Genomic DNA, 27,016 nt, shown 5'->3' on the forward strand with positions numbered 1-27,016 from the left:
ATACGTATGTATATGTACACATACACGTATATAACTCTAATTATTATGAGGAAATAAGGTGTTTCGGATTTGTTAAAATGTTATATTTTTTGCCTGCTCTGTGAATCCGAGGTTGATGCTGTAACACAGGTCAGTGATCTTGTGCAGATCAGCATTATTTTCTGGGCATAGTTTTTAAAATTCAAGCATTTTTTTGAATTACTGAAATATATTTTACAAACATAAGAACTGCTTGTTCTATTTGAATCCACACATTCTAGAACTTAACTGTAAATCTGTTCTTTCTAAAATTAATATCTGTCTTGAGCAGTTAAAGGTTCCCAGGCTGATTTGAGTTCAAGGCTACTTTTGACAGTTCAATCTGGAATAAAAGAATTAGTTATTTTTCATGCAAAGTATCAATAATACAAGTTTTGTTTATGTATAACAGTTGCATCCTTACTTTTTGTCTAATTTTTAGCTGAGGAATATGATGCTGATGTTAGTGATGTGGGTGCTACTTGTGTTTTAATCCGTAACATCAATTGATGTAGGTGGAAATGACGTAAAAAAAAAAAAAGGTAGATGATAGACAGTTTTGTATTATGGAAGTAAGCTGGGACAAGAATAAAACACAGAAGAAAGAGGATAATCAGTCTTTCTGAACATAGATTAAATATTAAAAATGAGTTTACATTATTTATTTTAATATAAAATCTTATTGTCTGTATATAAACTAATAAGTTGTTTGGGAATGGTGCTTTGTATTATGCAAGAGCTAAAGGCCTTATATAGTGATCCAGCCAATGGATCATTCTGACAATCTGCTGCAAGCTTGAATATATGTCTCTAAATGGACAGCTGCTGTTTTTCTTTTATTCCCAAGCAGTGAATCCATACAGAGTCATGAAATGTGAGTGCTGGGTTATCTGGGGTTTTTTGTTGTGTTTCATTTTGTTTTAATTTAAATATACCTTTGCTTCTTTTTTTATCCAGAAGATGTTGAATATTTAGGATATATTTAGCTACAAATGGTACTTCTTGTATATCTATGCCTTTTTAATATATTTTTTATGTATTTCTTGATGACTGATGATGGAAAATGGCATAAAATATATAATTTGTTGAAGATTTTTCTTTGTGCATCTCTGCAAGTGGCTTTGTTGCAGCTGGTCATAGGGGGTTAATGTTTTTGTTTCCTTTCTGAGTAATCAGTAGTAATTTTTGAGCTAATTTTATGAAGTACTTTCTTCCTGCTCACAAGCATAATTCTTGATTTACTGTCTTGAAACGTCTCATTTATTGCTTCCAGTTATTGATCTCCCTCCAAAAAATGTTTTTCATTTTTTGGTGTCTCGCTACATACCTGTACAGAACACGCCTTTTCAGCTAATTTATCATTAATGTCTCTCCATTTCTGCAGCAGGTGGGTTCCTGCACCACTTTCCCTTTAGTTCTTCCATTTATAGTCAGTAAAATTTCACTGCATTTTCAAATTATATCTTAATTTGATCTGACTTCTCTATCACAGATACCAGGGAATAAGAAGTCAGAGGGATGCTGAGCAATTGTTTTTATTTTGCAGAATCCAGGAGGACAGCAGGTAACCGCAGAGCGTGGCAGAGCTCTGCAATAGCTTCTGCTCTTGTACCGCTGCTGATACCGTTCTTCCCTCAATCCTCTGCTCATGTTTGTCTTAATACGTCAGGTCTTAGTTCTCATTTAAAATTTTTCAAGACATGAAAGATGCCTGCTTATGTGATTTGATCATACGTAGCAAGAGGAAATAATATATTAATAAATAACTAATTAGTTATGGCAAATTACGTAGCTACAGCACTTCTACTTTCTTATCCCATGCCTTAGGGGTTATAGTCTTCTGAGCAGATGATGGATAGCTTCTCTGCCTTTTCGGTTTGTTATTTGCTGTCAAGAAGCACGAACTGGATGCCTTTGACAGTATTTTATGCTTTGCTGTGGCATAAGCTGTCAAGAAGTGGGGCAGGGGAGAGATACTCAATGATAACTCACTAAGTCATACACCTGAATTCTCATTTTGTGGAAAAAAAAAAAAAAAGTCTTTGGTTTAGTCCTACAATGTTTCTTTAAATGTTGTCACTGAAGTAAGTTCGTGGGAGTCTGTCATCCAGAACATCTGCACCTTGCCATTTTTTTGGTTCTATCTTGTAGAAAACTGAAGGAATACAATGTTTTTACTATTGCTTCTGCAAAAATGGATGTATCTAACTTAAAACAAGAAAAATCATTTGAAACATTTTTTATTTAAAATTCTACCTGAAGATCTAAAAAAGATACTACATACACTGAAATGAAAAAATGTTTTTTGTTGGACACCTCTGCCAGCACCAGTTGATGTTGCGGTTGTTGGATTTATGCTTTGAAAAATATGTTTACATACAACTCTTCTAACTTGACTTTATAGCTGCAAAATGCCAGCAACATATTGACTCATGAACAATACAGAAACTACCTACATCACAAGGCTGCTTTTCTGCCAAAGTGCCAGGTTATGTCAAGAAATCACTCAAAAGACCAAAGCATTAAAGACAAAGATTGTTACTGAAATCTGACAGTGGCATTAAGAATAAATAACTTGGTACTGCTCTATAGCTGAGGAAGATGATCTGCCAAAGATTTTCCTGAAAGTTGGGATTAGAATCAAAGTTAAAAGCACGTATATTAAATTAGCACCAATGCCTTCAATGTTGTTACATCAATTTATGTGAGATGGGATCCCAACTCTGGGTTCTTTACTACTGGGGATGTCTCATTTTCTGAGCCATTGTTATATGCACAAAGCATTTAGAAGAAATGAGTAAAGTAAAATACAACCCTTGTGTAGTGTTGTTGGATCCTTAAAGTGCCAAAGTTTATTAACTTTGCTTTTGAATTGCATGTTGTAATGGTAAAACAAATATTAATTCTGCTCGCATATACTGGAATACCATTATCAATGGCTTTAGTGAAAGAATATCCACTTGCAACAGGTGGGAATCTGACCATTAGTCTATAGAATATGTGTACTAAGAAAGCAGTTGCTTGTTAGATGAGAAATTATAATATTACATACTGATTGTTGGTTTGTATATAAGAATATGTATTTCGTTTGGTTTTAGTTATGCTCAGGACCATCTTGTGAGCTGAAATTGTGTTGTAGTTGTAACTATATAACTATATCACTCTCAGTTATAGAAAATAATATAGCTATCTTTGAATCCAATCACATTTGCTACTAAAGATGCCTAGGATGATGAAAATTGTGAGGTGACATGCTCAAGACAGAATGTCACTCTTGAGTCTGGAGACTAAGTATTGGCTATTGACTGTGGACTTCTTTATCACTGAAAGGCAAGCTGTTCTCACTTTCACCTATCTCATTTATTTGACCATTATTGTTTCATGAGAGCTGGCTCTGTCTACATTAGTATTTTAGTTCAGATCAGAAGTGACCTTTGGAAGAAAACACTGTTTGGCCCAAGTTACTGCACTTGATGTTGCTGGGCTGTCTCGGACGTGCTGGCTGGTTCCACCCCATGCAGCTGAACCAGGAGGTGCCATTTCTGGCCCGCACCAGCTGTTAATGGACATTCAGGCTACAGCACGGATTAGATGTAGTAGAAAGTAAGACCTCCAAATCCTGTGTAATGTGAATGTGACATCCCCAGCATCAACTCTTTCAATATGCAGACCTGCTCCCATTGCACTGCACTGCTGGCTGATATAGGTGAAGGCACTGAAACCAGTATGCTGTTAGAAAAAAGGAGTTTCTCACTGCAGATTAAGTGGTATGTTAAGTGATATGAAAAAAGAACTCACCAGGTCTTTCCTTTTCCTTTTGTGAAACAATTGTTGAAATGGGTTGTTAGCAGATTTGGATCCTTATTTCCCTGGAGTACATCCTGAATTGATGCAGATTGTCAGAGCGTGATGGGATTTAGCTGGTGCTAAAGCTCCTGGAATTCAGTTTTGCTTTCTTCATTTACCAAATATGAAAGTTAAACATTAACAGAAGTGCCTGTAAGACTGGGGCTGAAGTTTGTTGTATTTCACTAGGTGATATGACTCCTTTTTAAAGCCTTATTTTACATCCAGATTCATACTTTTATATCCTGCTCCTTATTCTAGGAAATGTGGTACTCTGTGTCCTCACTCCCTGACTTTGGCTGAAAGCAGCTGTTCAAAATACTGTATGACTTCAAAGGTCTTTATAATGTATTCTTAACTGTTTTGGTTCCAGATGCATTTTTTTTTTCCACTCCATTTCACTCCGTCCATGTATGTATTTCCTTAACACAGTGATCTCTTCCTAGTATTTGAAATGATCTATACAGAAGCTCTTAAAAACCTCAAACTCAGCAGCTTCTCTGATTTTAAAAGTACTGTTTATGCAGTACTTACTAGTTTCAGGAAGGATTATAGCCCTTATGGGAAGTATCTACAATTTCGTACAGTTTAAACCATTAGGATAGGTATACATAAGGTGATAAGACTTCTTCTTAAACTATAGGGTAAATATATGTAAGGTGATAAGATTTCTTTGTTTATCCCATTTAATTTGGTTTTTTGGAACTTTACTGTCTCTTCCTGTGGTTTCATATAATCACAAAGTAAATTAAAAACAAGCAGACCTTAAGCAAGCACATGATTGTAAAAATGTGCTTCTGTTTGGACATTGTTTGTAGAACACTCAAAGAGATGCAGTGTCAGATGAATAAAGCAGTGGATACAGAAAGTCCAGATGAATCCTAAGAGAATGCTCTTGGCATTGAAGTAGATTAAAAAACTGTGATGCTTGATTTTGCTGCATTCCTGAAGATCATTTTGAGTCTCTCATTATTTCAAAGTAATTTTGAGTCTTATGAAGTCATTTGTAATATGTTGTGTGTGTGGTTTTATTTTTTTTATTTAATTAAAAAAACCCCCGTAAAGTAACAAGTCCAGACTCCTAATTCTGTGACCTGCTTATTGCATTAGACTGACAAAATACTACATAAAGAGAGAGCATCTGTACAGGCAACAAGCTTTGAATTTTCACCTCCCTAGTACCCTATAGCCCCTTCATCTTTGAGAAGATTTTAATTCATATTCCATCTATATAACCTGGAAAGCAACACCAAACCATCATCCAAGGTACGATATGTATGATGACATTGTGCTATAGAATGACGATTTCTATTTTATTTTTATGTTCTGCTTCCATGAATGCACAGTGCAGTTGTACATGGGACAGGTGTTTCATCTGTTGGAGAGAAGGGACCTCTCTCTTGGGTAGCTGAATTTTAGAAAATACCTGATCTCTTCCTCTTTGATGCAACCTTTGGCCAAAACCACCACCACCAAAAATAACCAAAAGAAAAGTTTTGGAAGTTTCATTACTTTTAGTCCACAAGACTCACCCATGAGGTGGTTTGAATATTGACAAGGAGCAGGAGCTGTCAGATCTGCTCCAGCTCAGATGCTCAACCAGACCTTATCTCATCAGCATTTTTCTCACATTTCCTGCTTGTGCACTATATTCCCCTCACTCTTGGTGTGTCTTGGATTTCTGTTGCCAGAGATACATTTAGGTAGATTAAACCAGCCTACTATTCATTAATATTTCATTTATATGGGGATTGGATTAGAATCCATGAACCGAATCCACCATATAATTTTCATATTTTTAAAAATTCCTTAAACGTCAGGAAAAAATATTTTCTACTTTTATCTGTATGTTCTCCGTATATTATCTATATATAGACAATAGTTTTATCATATGTAATTATAAATTATATTATTTAAAATATAGATTTTAAAATATGTATAGAACATACATATGTGTGTAATATATAAAGAGATACATATTAATGCTGTAGAAAATGATCCATTGTTTATTTGCAAACATTTAATAATCACTAATGAAAAACTAATAAGAAAAGCAGTTTTACTTCCAATTCTTTTGCTATGCTAACCGTACAAAACTGCATTGTTTGTGGTTACTAAATTTCAGCTTCTAAAAGTACCTTGTCTTTAACAAAGGTTTATATATCAGAATATGGCAGAAAACAGCTTTTTGCTTGACAAATCCAATTCTTAATCTAGCTAGTCCATGTCGTTCCTTTAATGAACTGATAAAGCTCTATCTTAAAAGACCTGAGCTCCTTGATGGTGTCTCCCATCAAAAGGCCATCTAAGCTCTTCTGCTCTAAACCAGATCCTAATTACTTGATCTAATTTTTCTGAAGTAGTGTATATCCATTTGTTCTTGTGCCAGTGCCATCCTTATGCCTACCTACCCTTTTCAGGGCTGGGCTTGCTTTCTGCCTCCACCTCATTTTTCTAGATTATATTACTCAAACTTTTTGTCTCTGTTCAGAAGCCAGGCTTTCTGTGCCAGGTATCTTAGTGGCCATTTTCAGCATGTTTTCCACTTGCAATTCATCTCTTTGCCTTAATGGACAAATCAAACACACAGTATCCCAGAAGACGTGTCAAGCGATCCTTATTTTATTATTGTATCTACATATTTGCTGGAGATACTTGTGTTTTCCAGTCTACAATGGCTGGGGAGAGGATAGAAGGAATTGCTGTTCATAGCTAATATACATGCTGTAAGAAAAAATGTAAGAACTTTTTAATAGGTGATCTACATAAAACTAATGTGAGAGCATCCATTTCTGAATTGAGTTTCAGACTCCAAGTATTGCAAATTATAATGGGAATTAGCAAAATGGTTAAAAAAATGCAGAAAGCATGAGGTAGAAGAGAAAATATTTTGGCATGAGTTGGCCTGTTTCTAGCTCTTTGCCTTCTCACCCTGCTCAGGATTTACTGATCTTGGAAGGTGCTCTAGTGACTGGAAAGTTATTGAAGTGGTAGTACCCTGGCAGACTGAAGATAAAGTTTAATAAATTATCCCACAACAGCATTTCCAGGCAGTTTTTAATTGGTTTTGTTTTGGTTTTGTTAACAGCTAATAATTATTTTTTTTAATGGAGACTTTATAGAAGATCAAGCATATCTCTATAGCTAGTTTAATTTGGCTGTCACTATGATATCCTTTGAAATGCTAAGAAAAAATTAGAGCAAAGTGAAGACCCGAGTTAATATGTCTAATATAGTAATCCTTTCTTTCTGTGTGTTTTGTTGATATTTAATCCCTGATAATTCCATAAAAATACATCATACTAATTTAAAAATAATACTTCATCTGTGTTTTTTTATTTTATATGTATAATGGTTTTTTTAAGGAGGAATTATTTCCAATTAAAAGGCCTGTGTTAGTCATCTGTAAAAACTAATAACAAATAGTGGAAAATCAAGAGGTGCTAGAATTCCTCTAAAATTTAATTCTGTTTTTCCTTTATTTAAGTTCTTACTCTGTGCATAGCTCTACAAAATCTGAAAGTCTTCCAGAATGACTTTGATCAACAATATGTTTCTTACATTTTGTGTTCTTGCCATCTTCCCATGAAGAAAAACAAACAAAAAAAAACCCACCACACCCCAAAACCTAGAGTACTTTATGGTTGTTTACATCAGGTAATATTCCATGCTAAAATACACGCCAATATAATTTCATACTACAAGAAATAAGGCAAAAACCAGTGTTCATCCTTCCCAGCTCATAAGATGCACAAATACTGTTATCATCAGTAGGTTACAGTATGTAATAGGGAAGTCTTTTCAACAAGTTCTTAATGTCTATAAAGAACGAAAGTTATGAGTGTGTACTGAAGAGTCTATGCATTGTATTAACTCCTTTTTGTTGAGCTATCAGAGAAGCTTAATTCTGTCTTCTCTTCTTGACATTTTTTATTCTCATTTTCTTCTCTTGGGTGTTTCTTATTTTAATGAGCTTTTACTGAGCTTCTCCAGCCATCAGCATGTGGCAGCTGAGCCACTCAGCAGACAGCGTCTGGCTTTGCCAATTAATTTACTTGATTTGACGCAGACACAACAGCACACTAGACTGCAGTGACTTCTGCAGAAGACTTATTTATAGAGTGTCTGGAACATAATGTCAGATATCTAATGGGGAGTGGAGAAGTCATTCATTTAAAGAAAAAAATACATGCAGTTTTATCATTTAGGCTTTTAATTAAGAGTGTAAAATATGTACTGTCTAAAATTTTCTCTTGGCAATCTTGGATGTTGAAATTATTTGATTTTGTTACTGATCCATATGCTAAAAATTGTATTTTAATACTTTTAATGCACCATTGAATGTATATTACCCAAGCAGTTCCAATTATTCTGTTATGATAGGAAATACAATTGCTACTTTCAAAGTGAGATTTTGTAACTGATTTATATATGTAAGATCCAGCAGAGTATCACTTAAAATAATGACCTATCCAATTGGAAATGCCACTATGCAATAGCTGTTGCATGTTATATTTTAAGACTTATTTTTTTCCTTTCATTCCATGCTTTGAATGAAAATAATGTATTTCCTTTGCATTCATAAATTCTTTTTTTTTAAATAAAAATGAGTGAAGTTTGTTTGGTTTGTAACACTTTCTCCCATTTGTAATTATTTACCTTTCAAATTAAGTAGTTAATTCCTAATATACTCAACCTACACACAACAGAATACTTTCAAATCAGCTGGTAGATGCTTTCAAAACTAAATGCAAGTTATTACAAAGTTTGTAACTAGTCTGGTAAATTGGGTATTCTGGAGCATGTGTGCAAATTACATTTAAAACATGCAGTTTGTAGACATACCTGTAGACATGATCTATGCCTGTATCTAATAGTTTACTCTGCCAGTGTAAGTGCATCGTTTGGAGCTCTGATTTATTTGCTTAACCTCTATAGACAGGTTGGATAAAACACTCCCCAGTTCTCCCTATTCTCAGAATTTTTCTCTTGTTCTCTTCTAACTGGTTTCTAATCAGCTGGAAAGTTTGTTGTTTGTTTGGTTTTTTTTGTTGGTTGGTTGGTTTTCTTTTGTTTGGGTTTTTTTTTGGATGACTGTTTTGAGTTGGATGTTTTCCTGTGGTTTTCTAAGGAAAGCCTAAGTATCCAAATTCAGATTTCTTGTTCCACTCTGAGGACCAGTTTACCTTAGAGACAATCTTCAGTTTGTAGCCATTATAATCTTTCCTTTGCTCTGGCCTCTTGCTCATGCTGAACTTTGCATGAGAGAACTAGATGGCTTGAAACATGCATCTAAATTTGAAGGGCTGAGGTTCAAGTTACTATCAGAATAGTTCTTCAAATTACTATATTTGAGAATGATGTAGAAAATGTGTATGTGTGTACATGCATATATATATACACATGTACATATAAAAGCCACTGTAAAAATCTAGTTTAAATTACCTTAAAATAAAAAAAGACGATTCCTTCTTAGTCCAATGTAAAATGAGATGGGGCTACAACTTCCCCATGACAGTTGGGAGTAACATTCTGTGTAATTTAACATTAGCTGGAAGGAATGTGGTTTTGAAAAGATTAGTGAAATGCTTAAGTCATAAAGAAGACTAGTTTATACCTTCAGTAGAGTTTCTATAATATCTGATTAGCATGACTACCAATGGAAGTGCCTGTGCCTGCACATATATGCAAAAAAAAAAAAAGTGCACTTGTATTGTCCCTCTGTGCCCGTTTCTAAATACCATAATGTTTAATTACAAATACATATTTCATTTGTAACAATAACCTGTTGGTGTTTTCGTTAAAGAAATCAATGAGTCAACTTCATTAAAGAGGGTATGGAAGTGTAAATACTACAAGAAGATTAATGAACTGCAAAGGAGCTCCCTTCTGCTCTCCCCAGTGAATGTGTAGCCGCCGCATAAGGGAACAGCAGCTGAAATATTTTCAGATATAGTCAATAGCTCTCAGGCTTTTCAAATAAAGTTATACTCTGCCTCATGTGAAGGCCAGGGCCTGTACATTGAATAAATCATCAGAAGTGTGTTCCAGTTCTTTTAAAGAGAGCACAGTAGTGCTCTCTATTTTTTATTGATTGCATTTGCAGAGGAAAATTGAATCCATTCCTTGTCAAGGCCCCTAAACCTCATGTCATAAAGAAGAGGGGAAAAAAGGAAAAGATGGATGGAGTTCAGTGGAAATAGCCAGAAAAAATGATGTTTCCCATTGTGTGACGATAAATTTTATTTTTTCATCTCGCCCATATAAAGTGAAAGGTAGCAGTTGAAGTACTTTGAAGTACTAATCTTCAAAGACTTCTTTTAGCAGAATTGGAAATAAGCTTATTGGAGAGATGTCTCCAACTAGATTTTTCTGCCAATTATCAGTCAAAAGCACTTTCCTGTACGTAAGTTAACTCAAAAGGGACTGTATGTGTTTCTAGGATATGCAGCATCTCAGTAGGTGTGGCCATAAGACCTCTAGACATTTTGTTTCAATAAATTGAGTTGATTTTAAAACAGCAGAATAAATTATATTCTTAATGTATTCATGAAATCAATATAAATCCATGTCTCTCAAATTAGGGTATTCTGGCAGGTGCCACAGGCTCTACTAGAAGCTAATGAAAATAGCACTGCATCGATTTTTATGTGCAAGTTGGGAATCATGATATTTTAGTAGGGATCATTTGAAGAATAGGTTTGTTGCTGTTTATGAGTGGTTTTACTTGCTTTTCTTTGGTTGGCAAGTTTCAAATCCATTGCTGTGGGCTTTAAACCAGAATCTAGAGGTATTGGTTTGAAATTGCCTATTACCAGACTTGATTTACAGCTTGCCTTTTGCAATCCATGGTATATTCTCTAGCAGAAGCAAAAGAATAATATAAGTTGTGGAAAAACACTTAGAGAAGTAAATTATTAAAGCTAAAATATCCTTTTACTGATTACTGGATTGTTTAACACAAATGCCGGTGCCTTTTATACGGATATATGGAATGAAAAACAAAACAAAACCCAAACAAATAAAACCAGCCTGAATGAAGGGAACAAGTTTGAATTACAAATAACAAACTGCTCCAGGAGTAATTGTTTTAATGATTGTACGATCAGCTACTGACATATCACTCCCACCAAATAAACTCTGTCTGTTCCAACCAACATATTCTTGTCATCATAATGAAAAATTGAATTAAGAGGAAGGTGACATATGCTGAAGTTTATATGTAGGCTGTTAAAATTTATTTCTGAAATGCAGCTCGGGCATTTAACTATGAATTTCTGGAGTGGGTGAAGTATGTTTTTTCAGTGCCTGAGAACAGATATGTTACATACTGTTAGCAGCCTTTTCCCAGATTTATTTCGTTTTACTTTTGTTAGGATGCTCTGTTCTTGTTGCTCATCCTGAGTTCCATATTATTTTTTTTTTTTAAGTTCCAACTTCATGTGTTGAGCTTTTTTTTTTCTCCTGCTGGAAGTTCTTGGATTTTTTTTAGAGTATTGTATATGTCTCTGGGAGAAGGATTTAGAGGAGAAGGAGGAAGGGGAAAGTGGGATGTCAGTAAGATCACAAAACTCTTGACTGTGATACAAAACATCGCTTCTCCACAAATATTACAAATAAGATCTCATAAGCTATATTTCTTGCTTTATAGCTTAACCTTCACAAGTCTAATAAAATACTGAAATTATTACTTCCAATATATTCACTCAGCAGTTCAGTACTTAATTATTTTAGTATTTGTAGATTGTCTCATTAGTTTCTCCTTTTGTTGTTGTTGTTGTATTATGCATATGGTTTAGATATAGATGTTTATACATATGACTGTGTATGTGCAGAGGTGTGTGTAAACATATAGGTTTGTGTATATATATACACACATATATGTCAAACTCTTTGCAATATATTTTAGGTGATGTTACACAGATACTCCCTGCAACGGTGTTTATAAATGTATAGTAACAATATAGCTTTACTTAATACAGTTTATTCATTTGTAAGCTTACTGTCTGAAGGAAATATCTTTAGAAATATTGTATCACATTTCATATGTGAAGAGTTTTTTCATGGGGTGCATACTTACCAATTTCTAAAAGCATTTATGAGCATGTAACTTAAAAATATTTTTTTCCTAAAGAAATGTTTGGCTGAATAGGGGTGTCAGTGGTCTGAGCAGGGTGGTAAAGTCATTAGCAGATTTTGGGAAAGAGTCTGCAGCAATTTTAAGTCAGGTCAGAACGTGATAGAAATGCACTGCTTTATATTGTTATGGGGCTTTGGGAATTCAGAGAGGACCCTGAAAACTAAATTCTTTATCAGCTGGCAAAGAGATAAGAACTGTTGTCTCCCATGTGCCTAAATTAAGCATCCTAAGCTCCAGAGCCCTAAATGCCACCAGGAACCATTGGCACAGGCTTCCACTGGGCCAAATACCCTGTACAGAAGATCAAGAAATGGTAACATTAAAAAAATATTCAAGCTTGAAAGGAAATTCTTGTTTAAGTAAGTAAAGGACAGAGCTTCTAATGACTTCATGAAGCCAATTCTGGAAGTGAGATCTGAAACAAAATCAGGTATAGGAAGTATGTACATAATGTTTAATTACACAGTAGATCAAACTGGATCTTGAAGATAATTGAACTGTAGTTATTTTAAAATGCTAATAAACTTCTTGTGGTGCCTCAGGCAATTATTCCTCTTTCTTATGTAAACATACATATTTTTTATAACTATCTGCTTGACAACAAGAGGTATATAGCACAGGTTTATTGCTTAGAAAGAATCAAAAGAGTTGGAAATTAAATTTGATATTTCTATAAAAAGCTGTGTCTTGAGTAATATTATCTTAAAACTACTTTGAAAAAAACAGATAAATATTTCTGCAAAACACATGTAGCAATTTTCTCCTTAACCTTTACAACCAAGCCTATAAAATTTAACGTTGTGATCTCATTTCTCTAGTACCTCTAACAACCTCAATTTGGAAATGGGCTCTCTAATGTTAACTTTCAACCTGTCCTTATTTTTATTTCTTTTTTTCACAGTAACAGTAGGCTAGAATGTAGACCTACATACCAAATTTTGTACTGTGATGACACTCATGTGCCTTAAACATGAACTGTTTTTATTTAAGCTTGACTTACTCATTTACAAGAGGAGTTGCATTTTCTTTCTTGTGTGCAATATCATATTTAAGCAGGATCTGTCTTACAGTGTTGACTTTCACAGGATTCGTACTTATATCTTCAGCTGTTTTGAAATGTTGGGTTTTTTCCTCTAGTTGCCTTTCTGCTTTTGGCTTGCCAGGTGTTTCAGTTTTTCATTCTTTTGTGTTGCCTAAGGGCATTGTAAGTAAAGAATTAACGAACAAAACAACCAAAATTACGGCTGATTAATTGAGGTGAAAAGCATAATTTATCATACGTTATATCATCAGGTATTTTGTATCATAATAAAATTTCATTGACTCTTGACTTTAGTCAATTGATTATTACTGTAGCCGTGTTCATCAATTGTAGAGTAAGTCTCACTACTTTTTTTTTTTTTTTTTTTAAGGCACAGAACATGTCAATATATTAGATATTTGATTGTATAGTGTATTTGATTAAAACAAGCATAGGTACAGGACAACTTTGTGAATATATGTTTCTGTATAACTGGCCATATAGCATTTAGCTAACATGCGAATTTCCTTTTAAGTTCATTGCAGAACTGACTGAATTCATAAATATTAACGTTCACACTGCTGATCTTTTTGTAACAAGTCACGTCTATGAATACTGATATCTTGTTAGCCTGTGGTAATTAGTACCATTGTGCATGCGGCCCACCTTAGTGTTACAATTCGAATAACTCGTCGTTGTCTTTTTCCCATATAGTCCTGGAAAGGGAGTTCTTGGTTACCTTTCAAAGAGACTCACCTACTCTTGTCGTTCCAGTCTCTCTTATGCAGTGTGCTGTGATTAGTAGAAATATCTACTTTATAGGTCTGCATTTACTTTTCTACTGCTGGGAAATGCAACTAGAGTGACTTCTCAGAAACAAAGCAATTGCAGGAGGTAACGACTGAACAAATAAGACAATAGACATTACATACAAATAATGCAATGGGAAGAAGAAAGCATGAGGAACTTAGGGAAAATTCCCAATGAAGAGGAGTGTGTTTCTTTCAATTTACTTTGTTGATTAGTTAAATGTTATTATTTTCTGTAATAATTCAGTTTGCTTTTTGTAGTTGTTGCTGCTTTTGTTAGGATGTAACTTTGTAATAACAAATACGTTTTGTCTTTGACAGCAACGATAGTGTTGAATGAGCTCAACTGGACTGCAGCATTGGATGATGTGTTCAAGAGGAACAGAGAAGAAGACCCCACTTTATTATGGCAAGTTTTTGGTAGTGCAACTGGCCTCGCCAGGTATTACCCAGGTAACTGAAGTCTCCTAAAGAGCTGTACTATGCAAAATGTTGCCTTAAAAATATTCTGAATTATTTACAAGCAAGAAAAGGTAACTAAAGATTACTTTGTTACATAGATGGGGTTTCTGTATGTCAAAAGTAACTTAAAGACTGTGAAATTATTCTGGTATAAAGCTGGTATGAGGGGGAAGAAACTGGGGGTGAAATATGAACCAATATTTTTTACAGTCAGAGGAGCAGAAGATGATGTCTGTTCAAACACTGAACAGTTAAATTTTATTTTCTATTGTTTTTTATGTGTTGTATAAAGAATCAGTTGAATATTTGTCAATGAGATTTTTGGACCTGTCTAGTTTTAGAAACAGTGACTCTGTGACTAGACAGATAATCTTATGGTTAAAGTCAGTAAAAGTGTGATTGCAGCATGATGTGTTTGTCCTGCAGAATTTATGATCTCTGACGCTTATGTCTTTGCTATTAGAGCTAAGGCAAATGAATACAACTTGATTACTTTAACCAGCATCTGTTCCACCTGTCGAAGAATCTCATTACTGGATCACAGTAATTAATTTAAACCGATGTATATTTTACTGAATTTAGATCACCAGTAACCTTAGTTTGATTTTTGATGTGTACTAGCTAATGGAAAGGCTTGTTTTATGGCAAGGCATTCCAGCTGTGCTGCTGCTCTTCTTCTTGAGTGATGCTGTTATCAACGACAGAATGATGTGTCCACTACACACTAAACAATTGTGTGCAGTGATTTGTCTCTTGCCTACAACTGGTTAAGGAAGAACTTTGAGATCCCTCCCCTTCTGTTTATACGAGATTGTTGGTGTTTCTGAGGGTGAAGGGGATTATTCTAAAGCTGTTACTGTATCATTAGCACAATTGCTAGCACAGCCAGAGAAACTGCCTTACGCTAGTTTACAGGAAAAAAATATTTCATAGCACTTAAGTCCTGTTTCTTTTGTCATGCTAGGTGCTGATGAAATAAATACAGTGAGATGTTGCAGAAAAAAAATATTGAAAATGCTAATTTCATATTTTTTTGCTTTCTAAATGTTCTCTTTAGTTGATTTGGGGATTTCTTAGTTCTGTGTTTGGGGTCACCATTTGTCCCAGCTGACTACATAGTGATGTTTTCCAAGTGCTGAAAAATTAACGTTTCTTATAAGTGTGGCAATCCCTAGGGAGTACATTTTCAAGTGTAATATTATCTTATACACTGAAAAATATATTCTTCTGTCTAACTAAACTGTCTACTCCATTCGTTTACCAATACAACACAGGAGCCTGAGAATCTCTATGTATTCTTCCTTAGAGCACCTCTATAAAATGGGAGAAGCTTGTTTTCCCTGTTTTTCAGTGAATATGTTGCTTGTATATACTCCATCTAAACATAAATTTATATATTTTTATATGTATTTTTGAGACCCCAGATGGAGTACTGTGTCCAGCTTTGGAGCCCTCAGTACAGGAAAGACATGGATGTGCCAGAGCAGGTCTAGGGGAGGCCACAGAAATGATCAGAAGACTGAAACAGCTCTGCTGTGGGGCCAGGCTGAGAGAGTTGGGGTTGTTCAGCCTGGAGAAGAGAAGGCTCCAGGTTTTATTGCAGCCTTTCAATACTTAAAAAGGGGCTTATAAGAAAGATGGAGACAGGCTTTTAAGCAGATCCTCTTGCAATAGGACAAGGGGTAATGGTTTTAAACCAAAAGCGGGGAGATTTATGTTGGACATAAGGAAGACATTTGTTACAATGAGGGTGGTGAAACACTGGCCCAGGTTGCCCAGAGAGGTGGTAGATGCTCTGTTCCTGGAAACATCTAAGGCCAAGCTGGACGGGGCTCTGAGCAACCTGATCTAGTTGAAGATATTCCTGCTCATTGCAGGGGGGTTGGACTAGATGAGCTTTGAAGGTTCCTTCCAACCCAAACTATTCTATGATTTACTATAAAACTCAGGTCTTCACACCTCCTGCTTATTCCATACCCAAGTGCCCAAGTCTTTTTAGCTATCTGGTCCTGTCAGAACTTGACTTCAAAAATTCCTGGGTAATTCCCTAATTCTTACATTTTACACACACATACAGAGTAATCTGGGGCAGTCTGACATTCTTGAAATTGTATATGCATTTTTCTGTTTATCTTTTCCTTCTAACTTCCTTCAATTTATAGCTCAAATCGCTAAGCCCTTTGGGGTTTATATTTTTAGAATAGGTCTTTGTGCAAGTTTGTCCATCTTTGTCTTTTTGTAAACTCTTTCTCTCAGTTTGTAGAGACCTATCTGACACACAAAAGTGGTCTGAAAATGAAATCAAGTTTCATATACTGGAAAGGATAGTTTTCATATTTGTTTTTTGAAAATGAAAATATAAATTGTAAAACATTGCCTCATGACCCACTTAGTAGATGAGGGAAAGGCTGTGGATATTGTGTACTTAGACTTCAGTAAGGCCTTTGACACCGTATCCCACAGCATTCTCATGGAGAAGCTGGCAGCTCAGGGCCTAGATGGATTTACTCTGCAATAGATAAAGAACTGACTGGAGGGCCAGACCCAAAGAGTTGTGGCGAACGGAGCCAAATCCAGTTGGTGGCTGGTCACGAGTGGTGTTCCCCAGGGCTCAGTATTGGGGCCGGGTTTTTTTAATCTCTTCATCAATGATCTGGATGAGGAGATTGAGTGCACCCTTAGTAAGTTTGCAGATGACACCCAACTGAGAGGGACTGTTGATCTGCTGGAGGGTAGGAAGACCATACAGAAGAATTTGGACCGGCTGGATTGTTGGGCTGAGGTCAACTGTATGAGGTTCAACAAGACCAAGTGCTGGGTCCTGCACTTGGGTCACAACAACCCCAGGCAGCGCTACAGGCTCGGGGAAGAGTGGCTGGAAAGCTGCCTGGCAGAGAAGGATCTGGGGGTGTTGATTGACAGCAGCTGAACATGAGCCAGCAGTGTGCCCAGGTGGCCAAAAAGGTCAACAGCATCCTGGCTTGTATCAGGAATAGTGTGGCCAGCAGGACCAGAGAAGTGATTGTGCCACTGTACTTGGTGCTGGTGAGGCCCCATCTTGAATACTGTGTTCAGTTTTGGGCCCCTCATTATAGGTAAGACACTGAGGTATTAGAGAAAGTTCAGAGAAGGGCAACGAAGCTGGTGAGGGGCCTGGAGCACAAGTCTTATGAGGAGCGACTATAGAGGTTGTAGCATGGAGAGTGTTGGTCTCTTCTCCCAAGTAGCAAGTGACACAACAAGAAGAAATGGTCTCAGGTTGCACCACTGAAGGTTCAGAATGGATCTTAGGAAAAAATTCTCCATAGAGAGGTTTATAAAGCACTGGAACAGGCTGCCCAGGGAAGTGATGCAGTCACCATCCCTGGAGGCCTTTAAAAGGTGCACAGATGAGGTTCTTAGGGACGTGGTTTAGTGCTAGAGTTAGGTTGTGGTTGAACTTGATGATCTTGAGGGTCTCTTCCAACTGAAATGATTCTATGATTCAATTTGCCTTAGGTAAGCCTACTTCAAAGTGATTAATTTCTCCATAGTATTCATATTCGTGAAAGAATTGGGAAGTATCAAAGCTAGAATTAAAATGCATAGGTAAGTCTGCTCATTAATAACTGAAATACATCCACTCAGTCTTTCCTCCCTTGAAAGGAATCAATCTTTGGTACCTCTAAGCTATAGAGGGTGCCTTCAATCATAGGTTTCTTGAACTAATTTTTTTATCTGATAGTATCTCACTGCCTTGAGTAATGGGCTAGATGGTACATCACTTCTGTCCTAAGTAGGCTCTTAGGCTGACCTTGTCACTGTAATAACCAGCAGCATGAAGAGATCTTTCTATAAGCAACCCTGTAGGTGGAAAGTATGTGTGAAATACAGGATTATTTTTGTTTACATATATCCCCTTTTTCCTACATATATCCTGGTTTTGGTACTGCGATTCACTTCTCTAACATCGCATATGTTATTTCATATCATTTTCATCTGTGCTTTATCTGCTTCTTTGCTATGTTTGTGTTCCCTTGTCTCTGTCAAGAGGACAAGACGGCTTCCTTCTGACCTTAGGTTGAGACATATGGCATTCAGACCAGTTCCTTTCCTCAGACCTTCTTCTTTATACACTGTAATAAGTGATATCAGGCTTTGATACAATAGTATTTAGATGCAGTAGAATAAGAATAGGAAACTGTATTTTATGAAAATAGTTAACAGCATCAGGTAGAGGAAGTAATAGCACCAAATTATTCACTTCCTTTAATGTTATGACATAATTAGTCCCTCAAATGTTCCTTAGTCAAAATATCATTTTTACTGAGGGGAAAAATTGCATTCTGTGTGATGTTACCTTTGGTTTTGTTTTGAAGAAGAAGATAAGCCAGATTTAGGAAGGTATTTCTGTAGATGGATAGACAGATATACAAGAAAACTGAGTATTAGAAACATAGACATACACACACGTATGTTGATATTTGCAGTGACAGCAGAACCAGTGCCAGGCATAAAAGGGAACTGTACAGCCACATTCTATGTTTACCTTGCAAGATGCTCCAGTAGAAACATTAGAGACTGAGGTCAACTTCTCTTTTATAGAAAAATACATTACTTGCTTAATTTAACTATTTTTCTCTATGATATACTCAGTTCAGCTCTCATTCTCAAACATCAAGAAAGAAATAGAAGAGTCAAAGACACAGGATACCTGCATAGGTCTCAAACCTATTTTATCATCTCTTTCAGTTAGGGTTTTAATCAGCTTGATTTTAAAGAGTCAACATAAGTCTCCTCATACTGAACTTCTTTAAATTATTTAAGAAAGTGTGTCTTGCCTAGAATAATTTTAAAGATTAGTGAGGGTACTTAGTATCAACATTTTCATTAGTTTCAATGGCAGCACATTTGTGAAGAGAAATGCTATGCTCTGTGACTGTGCTGGCAACCATCCATTTTGATACGAAGATGCCAAGAGCAATTTTGAGATTTCTATTAGCTATTCTGTGAGCTCTGAACAGCACCAGAGTAAGTAAACAGTAGTTTAATAAAAGAGCTCAGAAGAATAAATAAATAAAGTGAATGGAACTTTTAGGAATTATGTAATATATACTTATTCTTACATTTAAAGTTGCATGTCCCATATTAGTCTGTCTTTCAAGAGATGATTTCAGCGTTGTAAGGATGATTTGTCCTTTGGGGTTGTGTCAGAATCAAGACAGGAATCTTTATCTTCAGGTGATGGAGATACCTGTTTTGTAGAATTACTGTTAGTTCAGAAGTAACAGTGGACTCAGTGTTTGTTTTATGAAGTAGGTAGTTATTTATTTTTTTTAATTCACTGCAAATACTAATGTGTGGAAAAGACAAGGCGAAAAAAGTTGGACATATTGAATACGTCCAGTACATCCACTGGTATGTCCAGTGCTCGTGCTGGGGTCAGCTTCACGTGTCAGCCTGACCAGTCCATATGGACAAGGCAGCTCTGAGGTCAGGCCAGGGAATCTTGGAGTCAGGATCAGCAAAGTACAACATGGTGCACAGGCATCCACATAGCGCAGCTTGGGCAAGGAGCAAGTGCTAGAGCTTAAATGAATCTTCCAAGGCAAGAGGCAGAGGCACCTGGGAGGTTTCTTACATCTTTTTGTCCCTCTCCTCTTACCACATCAGCAATCCCAGGTTATGCATCTGTACCATGTAAAGGTCATCTTAAGCAGAGGGACCAATTGCCCAGGAGGGTTCAGAGGCTGCTGGTGGATGTAGAGACCTTCATTTGACTGATTGATTTTTCTTTCTGAAGAAAGAAAGAAATTTGGTGAGGCTACAATTTATTCCTTAATCTCTTCTACTTTTCCCTCCTGCTCAAAGGGGAAACAATATTTGCTGACACAAAGTAGCACCAGACATTTTCTTTCTGCTCAGAAATGAAATTGCATTTGTTGGCTTACTGAGTGAGGATGAAAAAGACGACTCCGTATGTTTTCTGTCTGTGTTCATCCAACAGTGGAAAAATCAGACACACACCACGCACTGGTTGTTTGCAAACTATCTGAAAATTATTTCACTGGATGTGATTAAGTTAGGTTGCAAGTACTTTGGATTCTGCATGATGAAAATTTTCTATTCAAGTTACAGTTGGCTGTTTCATCTGTCATGAACACAGACCTACTAATAACACATTAAAAATGTGAAATGCTACAGGTTTAATATGCAATGTACAGTTGCCCAAAAGTTGGAGAGTTTTTGAGCTTTTTTTTTTGACATTTAATAATTCTTAACAATAGTTAACTTTTAACAGGCTGACTGGTGAAATTGTCAATTGATTGAAATCAAGCGGCTCAGACTTTTAAAGTGAGTTTTTTCACAGCCAACTGTAATGCCTCGGGCTTCATGTAAAAAGCATGTCATTACGAGAGGTGTTTTTGCTCATAGACTTAGCCTTGTAAGCAATACGTACAGAATCTTTTGTGACTGATATGCAGGGAAATTAAGCATTCTCATGAAGCTATACGGGAGGGATTTCTGTTGTTTAAGTTATTGGTACTAAACTTAATTTCTGTAACAAGAAGATACCATGTGATGGCTGAGATCCGATTCAGTAAAATTAAATCCAAGTCACATTGAAACCTGGGAATTAAAAAAAAACAACGGTGGGGGAGGGGAATAAAAATATGAACAGTCTTAAATATATATGCCAGAATGCAACTGAAATCAGAATTTCAGTTATTTTGTTTTCATCGACGGGCCTGACCAGAAAAGCCAGACCCAGACAGAAAGGCATGTAGTGAGTATGTGTTGTGTCCTGTTAGACATGACACTGTTTTGTGTCTTGTTCTGTCTGACCTGCAGCCACAGGGACCTTGAGGTCCTTACCCTGCCCCGCTATCCAGCCTCTGCCCAGAGATTGTCATGAGTCATCTCGGAAAACAAGAAATCTCAATTCATATGGTAGCATTTTGGGGAATTAGTTACAGCTTCTTTTCTTTCTTTTCGCAGAAAATCACAGTTGACTTTTCCAAACATCTCCCACATATAACTTGTATGAGAAAACACTTCCAGTTTCTTACTGTTTGGTTTGCAAACAGAATTTTAGCTGAGTTGTCTGCAGAAGGCAAGATAGGACTGGGCATATAAATAGCTTCTTCCTTTCTTGTTTTTCTCTGAGGGCACAGTTTTCTTGAACGTGCGTTTACAGTTTCTAGTTCCTTTAAAAAATCTACAGGATTTAAAACTATTCGTGCAAGTTTCCAGCCTTTGTCCTGCAAGGGAACAGTTTTCAATAACGTATGTATAACTCAAGAATAAGATCCAGGTTTCACCACTAGCATGAAAGCAAGCTTAGGTTCTTTTGTTTGTTTTTAAGCAAACTGTCCTGAAATTTTACATTATGGAATTCTGAAAGGCATTTTTTTGAAAACAGTACACCTAAAATTGCAAATATCACAGTATAGTATTTTAATATCTAAAACTTTAATTTCTGGAATGCTTTAAAAGAGTACATGAAATATGGTTATCCTCAGAGGATAAGATACTCCAAATAGACACTTGAAATGGATGAATATTCTGGAAGGATGTATCTTATTCACCAGATATGAACTATCTAAAAGAATGTCTGATGCCTTCTTAAAAGGCAAGAATAAGTGACAATAATCACAGAATGATTGAGGCTGGAAGGAACCTGTGGAAGTCACCTGGACCAACCCTCCTGCTCAAGCAGGTCCCCCTAGAATCTGTAATGTAGGGCAGGTTTTGGGTTTATTTTTATAATATTTTTTTCCAAATCAATTTTTCTTTTCTGGCAGGAGTTTGAAATTATTTTCTTTCTTTAGTTATGCATGCCATAGAATTGTAGAATCATTTCAGTTGGAGGAGACCCTCAGGATCATTGAGTCCAACCATAACCTAACCGAACTCTAGCACTAAACCATGTCCCTAAGAACCTCATCTAAATGCCTTTTAAACACCTCCAGGGATGGTGACTCCACCACTTCCCTGGGCAGCCTGTTCCAATGCCTGACAACCCTTTCCATGAAGAATTTTTTCCTGACATTCAATCTGAACCTCCCCTGGTGCAACTTGAGGCCATTTCCCCTTGTCCTATCACTTGGTACCTGGGAGAAGAGACCAACACCCTCCATGCTACAACCTCCTTTCAGGTAGTTGTAGAAAACAAAATATATTAATAAGCACATATAAATATATATATATATTTGTATCTGTAATACATAAAAAAATCTTGAATCCATTCCCTGTGGACTTGTAGAGCTTTTTTGACTCCATGTAGACAGAAAGGTACTTTAATATAGGTCATACTGCAGATTTAATTTATAATTAATTACAGAGCAGTGGAAAAATAAGTTATACAAAAATAGTTTAATACATGTCAAGCCATATCAGACTATTTTAATTAAGTTACTTATATTTTGTGAGGCATCTACCCAGCTAATTTTACCACTAGGTTTTAGAAAGCAGCTATCTGAAAAAACAATTTAATATCAAATTTTCGGCAGGCTACTTGGAAGTGTAGGTACAAACCAATCAGTTCTTCTTTTAATCTTGAAAGCCCTTTTAATTACAGAGATAATGAGAATTGGAAATGTTAATCAATGTTTCATTAAAATATTGCAACGTGAAGCATATTATTTTCACTGTAGCAATTACTAATTAAATAAATTTAAAAACCACTTTATGTTTATGTGCCTTTTGCCAGATATCACCTCTTTTGTGTGTGTGTGTGTGTAAGGCTAATATCCTTAGTAAAAGATGCATTTTGTTTTGGACTGCAGACAACACACGTTCATTTGCAGTTAAATATGATATAGGATGCTTTCTAGTTATAGCAATAAATACATTTAGGAAAGTTTGACTGCAAAGGATTACTCAAGTGAAAACACACTCTTGATTTAGATTAATGTTTAGTAAAAAAAATTATCTGCAACACCAACTCATCTCTCTTGGGCAAGTATGCTAAAGAATATTTCTCAAAGGTAATACTAGGAAGGATAGTACTGATATGGATAGTTTCAGATTCCATTTAGTGGCTTATATGTAGGAATAACAGTAGCATCATGATGCATGAAGAGATTCAGCATCTTTTATGAAGAATTGTTGAACCTGGACTCCATGTGACAGTGTTTGTTCTGCAGCGTGTTGAAGGTGGGAACGTGTGCCACAGCTGGTCTAGATCCAAAAAGCTGAGGCAATTGATTAAAAAAATAAAACCAAAAAAGAAATACTATCCTGTCCCCAGATGTTCCAAAACTCCCCACTTCCATCTGTATATTTAACAAGAGCCTGTAGGAGATTAATTTAAATTAAATTGAACTTGCTTACCCAAAATTATGTCTGGCAACTTCCACTCTCTCAAAATGCTGCGTAACTCTGTTACTCAGAGGGAAAGCCAGCCTCCAGCCTGGGGCTCTGTGGTCCTTTTCTTATCACATAACCTAGATACACATATTTGTCATCGTCATCTGAACTTGCCTATGTTAGAGGAGAAGAGAAGGAGAAGGAAGGAAACAGAGAAGGGCTTTGCTTTTGCTCTGCCCACGCTCGTACAGCTATGGAAAAGCCACTAAAAAGTGCTACAATATCAACATCTTAGATGAACGTTAACAGCTTCATACTCATGAGGAAAAAAAATATTTCCTAGGGACACCAAGTCTTGGCCAGTCTTCCAGGTGAACTGGACATGAAGTCGCATTTTGAGATGTCAGTCCTGCTACTTACGGAGACATGACTGCTTTCTTGAGAAGTATTGAATTCAAGTTGCAAAGTATCTGTGAGGTTCAAGTCCATCTCAGCTAAATCAGTAGGTACTGAAGAAGGCTTTAATTTTGGAACTGAATATCTAGGTAACCTTAATTTCTTACTGTAAACAAATCTGAGCATGTCATAATCATGCAAACAGGCATTTCTTAAGCTCATCTGCTGTATGTCTGTACTAGCAAATGGAACAAGTCAGTTTTCCACATATCCTTTAGTCAGCCCCACGAAGGGACAGAAGGGACAAGACATGTTGGCAGCCTTTCCCAATGGACAGGACTGGACCCTCTTATGTTTCTTCTATACTAGAAGGTTCTTCAGTCCTGTCTAGGAGGCTGCATCTTCTCAGACACCTTTAGATTATTTTCTGCTATGCTGCAGGGCATAGATATACTGCATGGCATTTAACACACAGCTGAATTTTCATCCTCAAAGCACTTCCTGGTTTAAAAAGAATATCACTGTCCTCATTTAAGAAACAGGTATGGAGAGAGAAAATAAATTCATCAGTGATTCTCTGAAGGTTAGGGATTCAAGCCAGGAATATGTGTAACAGCCAAGTTTTGTTTTGTTTTTTTTAAACTCAGTGTCCTAGTATATTCATTAAGCTCATAATATTGTTTAAACATCAGCAGGTGAGATAATCTCAGGATCTTTGTAATATCAGTGCTGAAGAGTTAAGCAATAAGAACTGTGGTATTATTTCCCTTTTTTACTGTAGATTAACCACATATCTAGTCTTACTTTATTTATCTGTATAATAAATAAGTACAATATGTTGGGAACTTTAATTAGAGAAAAGTCTGGTTACATTGCTCATGCTAGTATTTTACTAGGATATTCCTTTGTAATTAGGGCTTACAAGGTGCTAAATGGAGAAATTACCAGATAAAGAAAAATAATACTGCAGCACCAATTATCCAGAAAAAAAGTTTTGTCCCTGAAGTCTTAAAATTCTTAGATTGAGAATACGGATAGAGACGACCTAGTATTATCTCTTCCCTTTCATTAAAAAAACCCAATAAATAAATCTCTAAAGTTTTTCCAGATATCAGTGAAGCAGGTCTCACTCAGCTATTGGAGCATTCCCTGCTTAGACAAATTAATAATGGAAGAACTTTAAAAATCAATTTCTAATAAAATAAAATGGTATGTCTCCAAATGACAGACTTGCTGTGCACAGCTGCTCTTGTGTTAACTACTAATGGCAAGCAATAGTGTTGCAGCCGTGATATTGAACTCTGCAAAGAAACTCATTACTGAAGCAGATACTAAGAGACCAGAAAGCCTAAAAAATCCATACAAAATGAATCAAAAGCCTTGAAAAGCTAAGAACTTCACCTTTCCTTTTTTATTGCAAAAGGCTTTATATTTTATAGATGTGAGTTCCTGTTAACAACTCAACATTTATAGGAACCCTTAGAGTAAAAAACAAAAAAAAAAAGAAAAAAATCCAAAATATTTTCCCAATAATGCAGCTTATAAATTATCAATTAGTACAAGTACTGTGAAAGTTGGCTGATTTGAATTTTACATTGAAATAAGTCTCTTTGAGTGTTGTTCACTTTTTGTCGTTGTTGTTTAAATCTGGGAGGAAAGGACATGGGCCGTACATGATTTGGATCTAACCATACTTACGATATGGAAAATCTTACAATATGTTTAATTGTGGCTCATTTTTTAAAACTGGTACGCTGACTGTTGTAGTTGTGCAAGCAGATCCACCCAGTTACAGGATAATGTGTTACTTCTAGTGAGTCAACGAAATTGCAGCCAGCAGCTGATGGTACCTTCATGCTGGTGTCCTACCACTTGTTTTTGATACAAATGAAAATCTCCTGAATTTGCTTTTCCAGGAGGAAAAACAAACAAAAAAACCCAACACACCAAAACCGTCATGTGCCTTCTGTGCCTCTTCTCCTCAAGCTCTAAGGATACCTCAGCCCCCTTGGAGGGGATGCTAGTTAGTCCAGATGAAACCAATGTGAGCAAGATGTTTATTGAGTTTATACATGCAGAAGCAGAAATATGTGCCTCTGAACTGGGATAACACAGAGTCAGGCTAATTTTAAGTCACAGACTGCAGTATGTGTTACAGGTTCAATTCACTTTCATTTCTTTTGACATGTTTGGATCAATAAAGCAATAGATTTGTTTACATACAGACTGTTCCCATATAAAACTCATTGCTGAACTGATTTGAGATGAAACTGAATTCAGTATTGCCCATAACCACATAAGTAACACATGTTGAAAAAATGCTCTGTGAGATTATTATACTCCTTTTTTCTGTGTGGTGATGGCGCTATGAAAGAGACAGAGGACATTGCACAGAGCTGTCAATGTTAGGTAGATGTTACATGAAGAGAATAATTGGCAATTTTAAGTCATTATTTGAATAAAGTGGTTAAGAAGTGTCTGCATTTAGTCTTGGCTGAACATGTTCTGTAGTATCAGGTAACTGGCCAGGAACAATCCCTGTCTTGAGGGGAATAGTGCTAATCAGTAATTAATCCGAGGCATCATTATGATAAAAATATTCTGAGCTTTAAGTATAGTGGTGCAAAACACTTTATGATGATTAATGCCGGGGATTATTAAAGTTACAGCTATTTATTATTTTTAACTACCATGTCTCATCACTTTTGATCTTTTACTGAAGAATAACTGAGTAATTCTGCAGAGGTGCCGCTGCCACACCAAACTTCACATCACTTCTTTCTGAGCAGTGGGCTAAAAAATGACACATTTCCTAACTAGTGTGGGCAGTCACATACCTGAATGCAGTTTTCGTAGAATCATTTGGGTTGGAAAAGACCTTTGATCATCAAGTCCAACTGTAAACCTAACACTGCCAGGTCCACCACTAAAATCTAGCTTAAATCTTATTAATTAATCAAGCTATAAGAAACACAAAATGAAACTAAAGGCAAAGCATAAGCTGTATATTGCACCTTTGTTCCATCTGAGGAA

At 36.1% G+C, this 27,016-nt stretch overlaps 1 protein-coding gene across 1 annotated transcript in view; it reads left to right on the top strand.

Annotated features, from left to right (window-relative positions):
• The window catches only part of CACNA2D1 (calcium voltage-gated channel auxiliary subunit alpha2delta 1), a 408,307-nt gene that overhangs the window by 266,293 nt on the left and 114,998 nt on the right, over positions 1-27,016 (top strand). Inside the window, exon 7 of the mRNA XM_065643236.1 lies at positions 14,156-14,287. Coding sequence (XP_065499308.1) covers positions 14,156-14,287 — 132 coding nt within the window. The remainder of the gene's footprint in view (positions 1-14,155; positions 14,288-27,016) is intronic.

The sequence above is a fragment of the Caloenas nicobarica genome, chromosome 1, assembly GCF_036013445.1.
Source record: "Caloenas nicobarica isolate bCalNic1 chromosome 1, bCalNic1.hap1, whole genome shotgun sequence".
NCBI classification, from domain to species: Eukaryota; Metazoa; Chordata; class Aves; order Columbiformes; family Columbidae; genus Caloenas; species Caloenas nicobarica.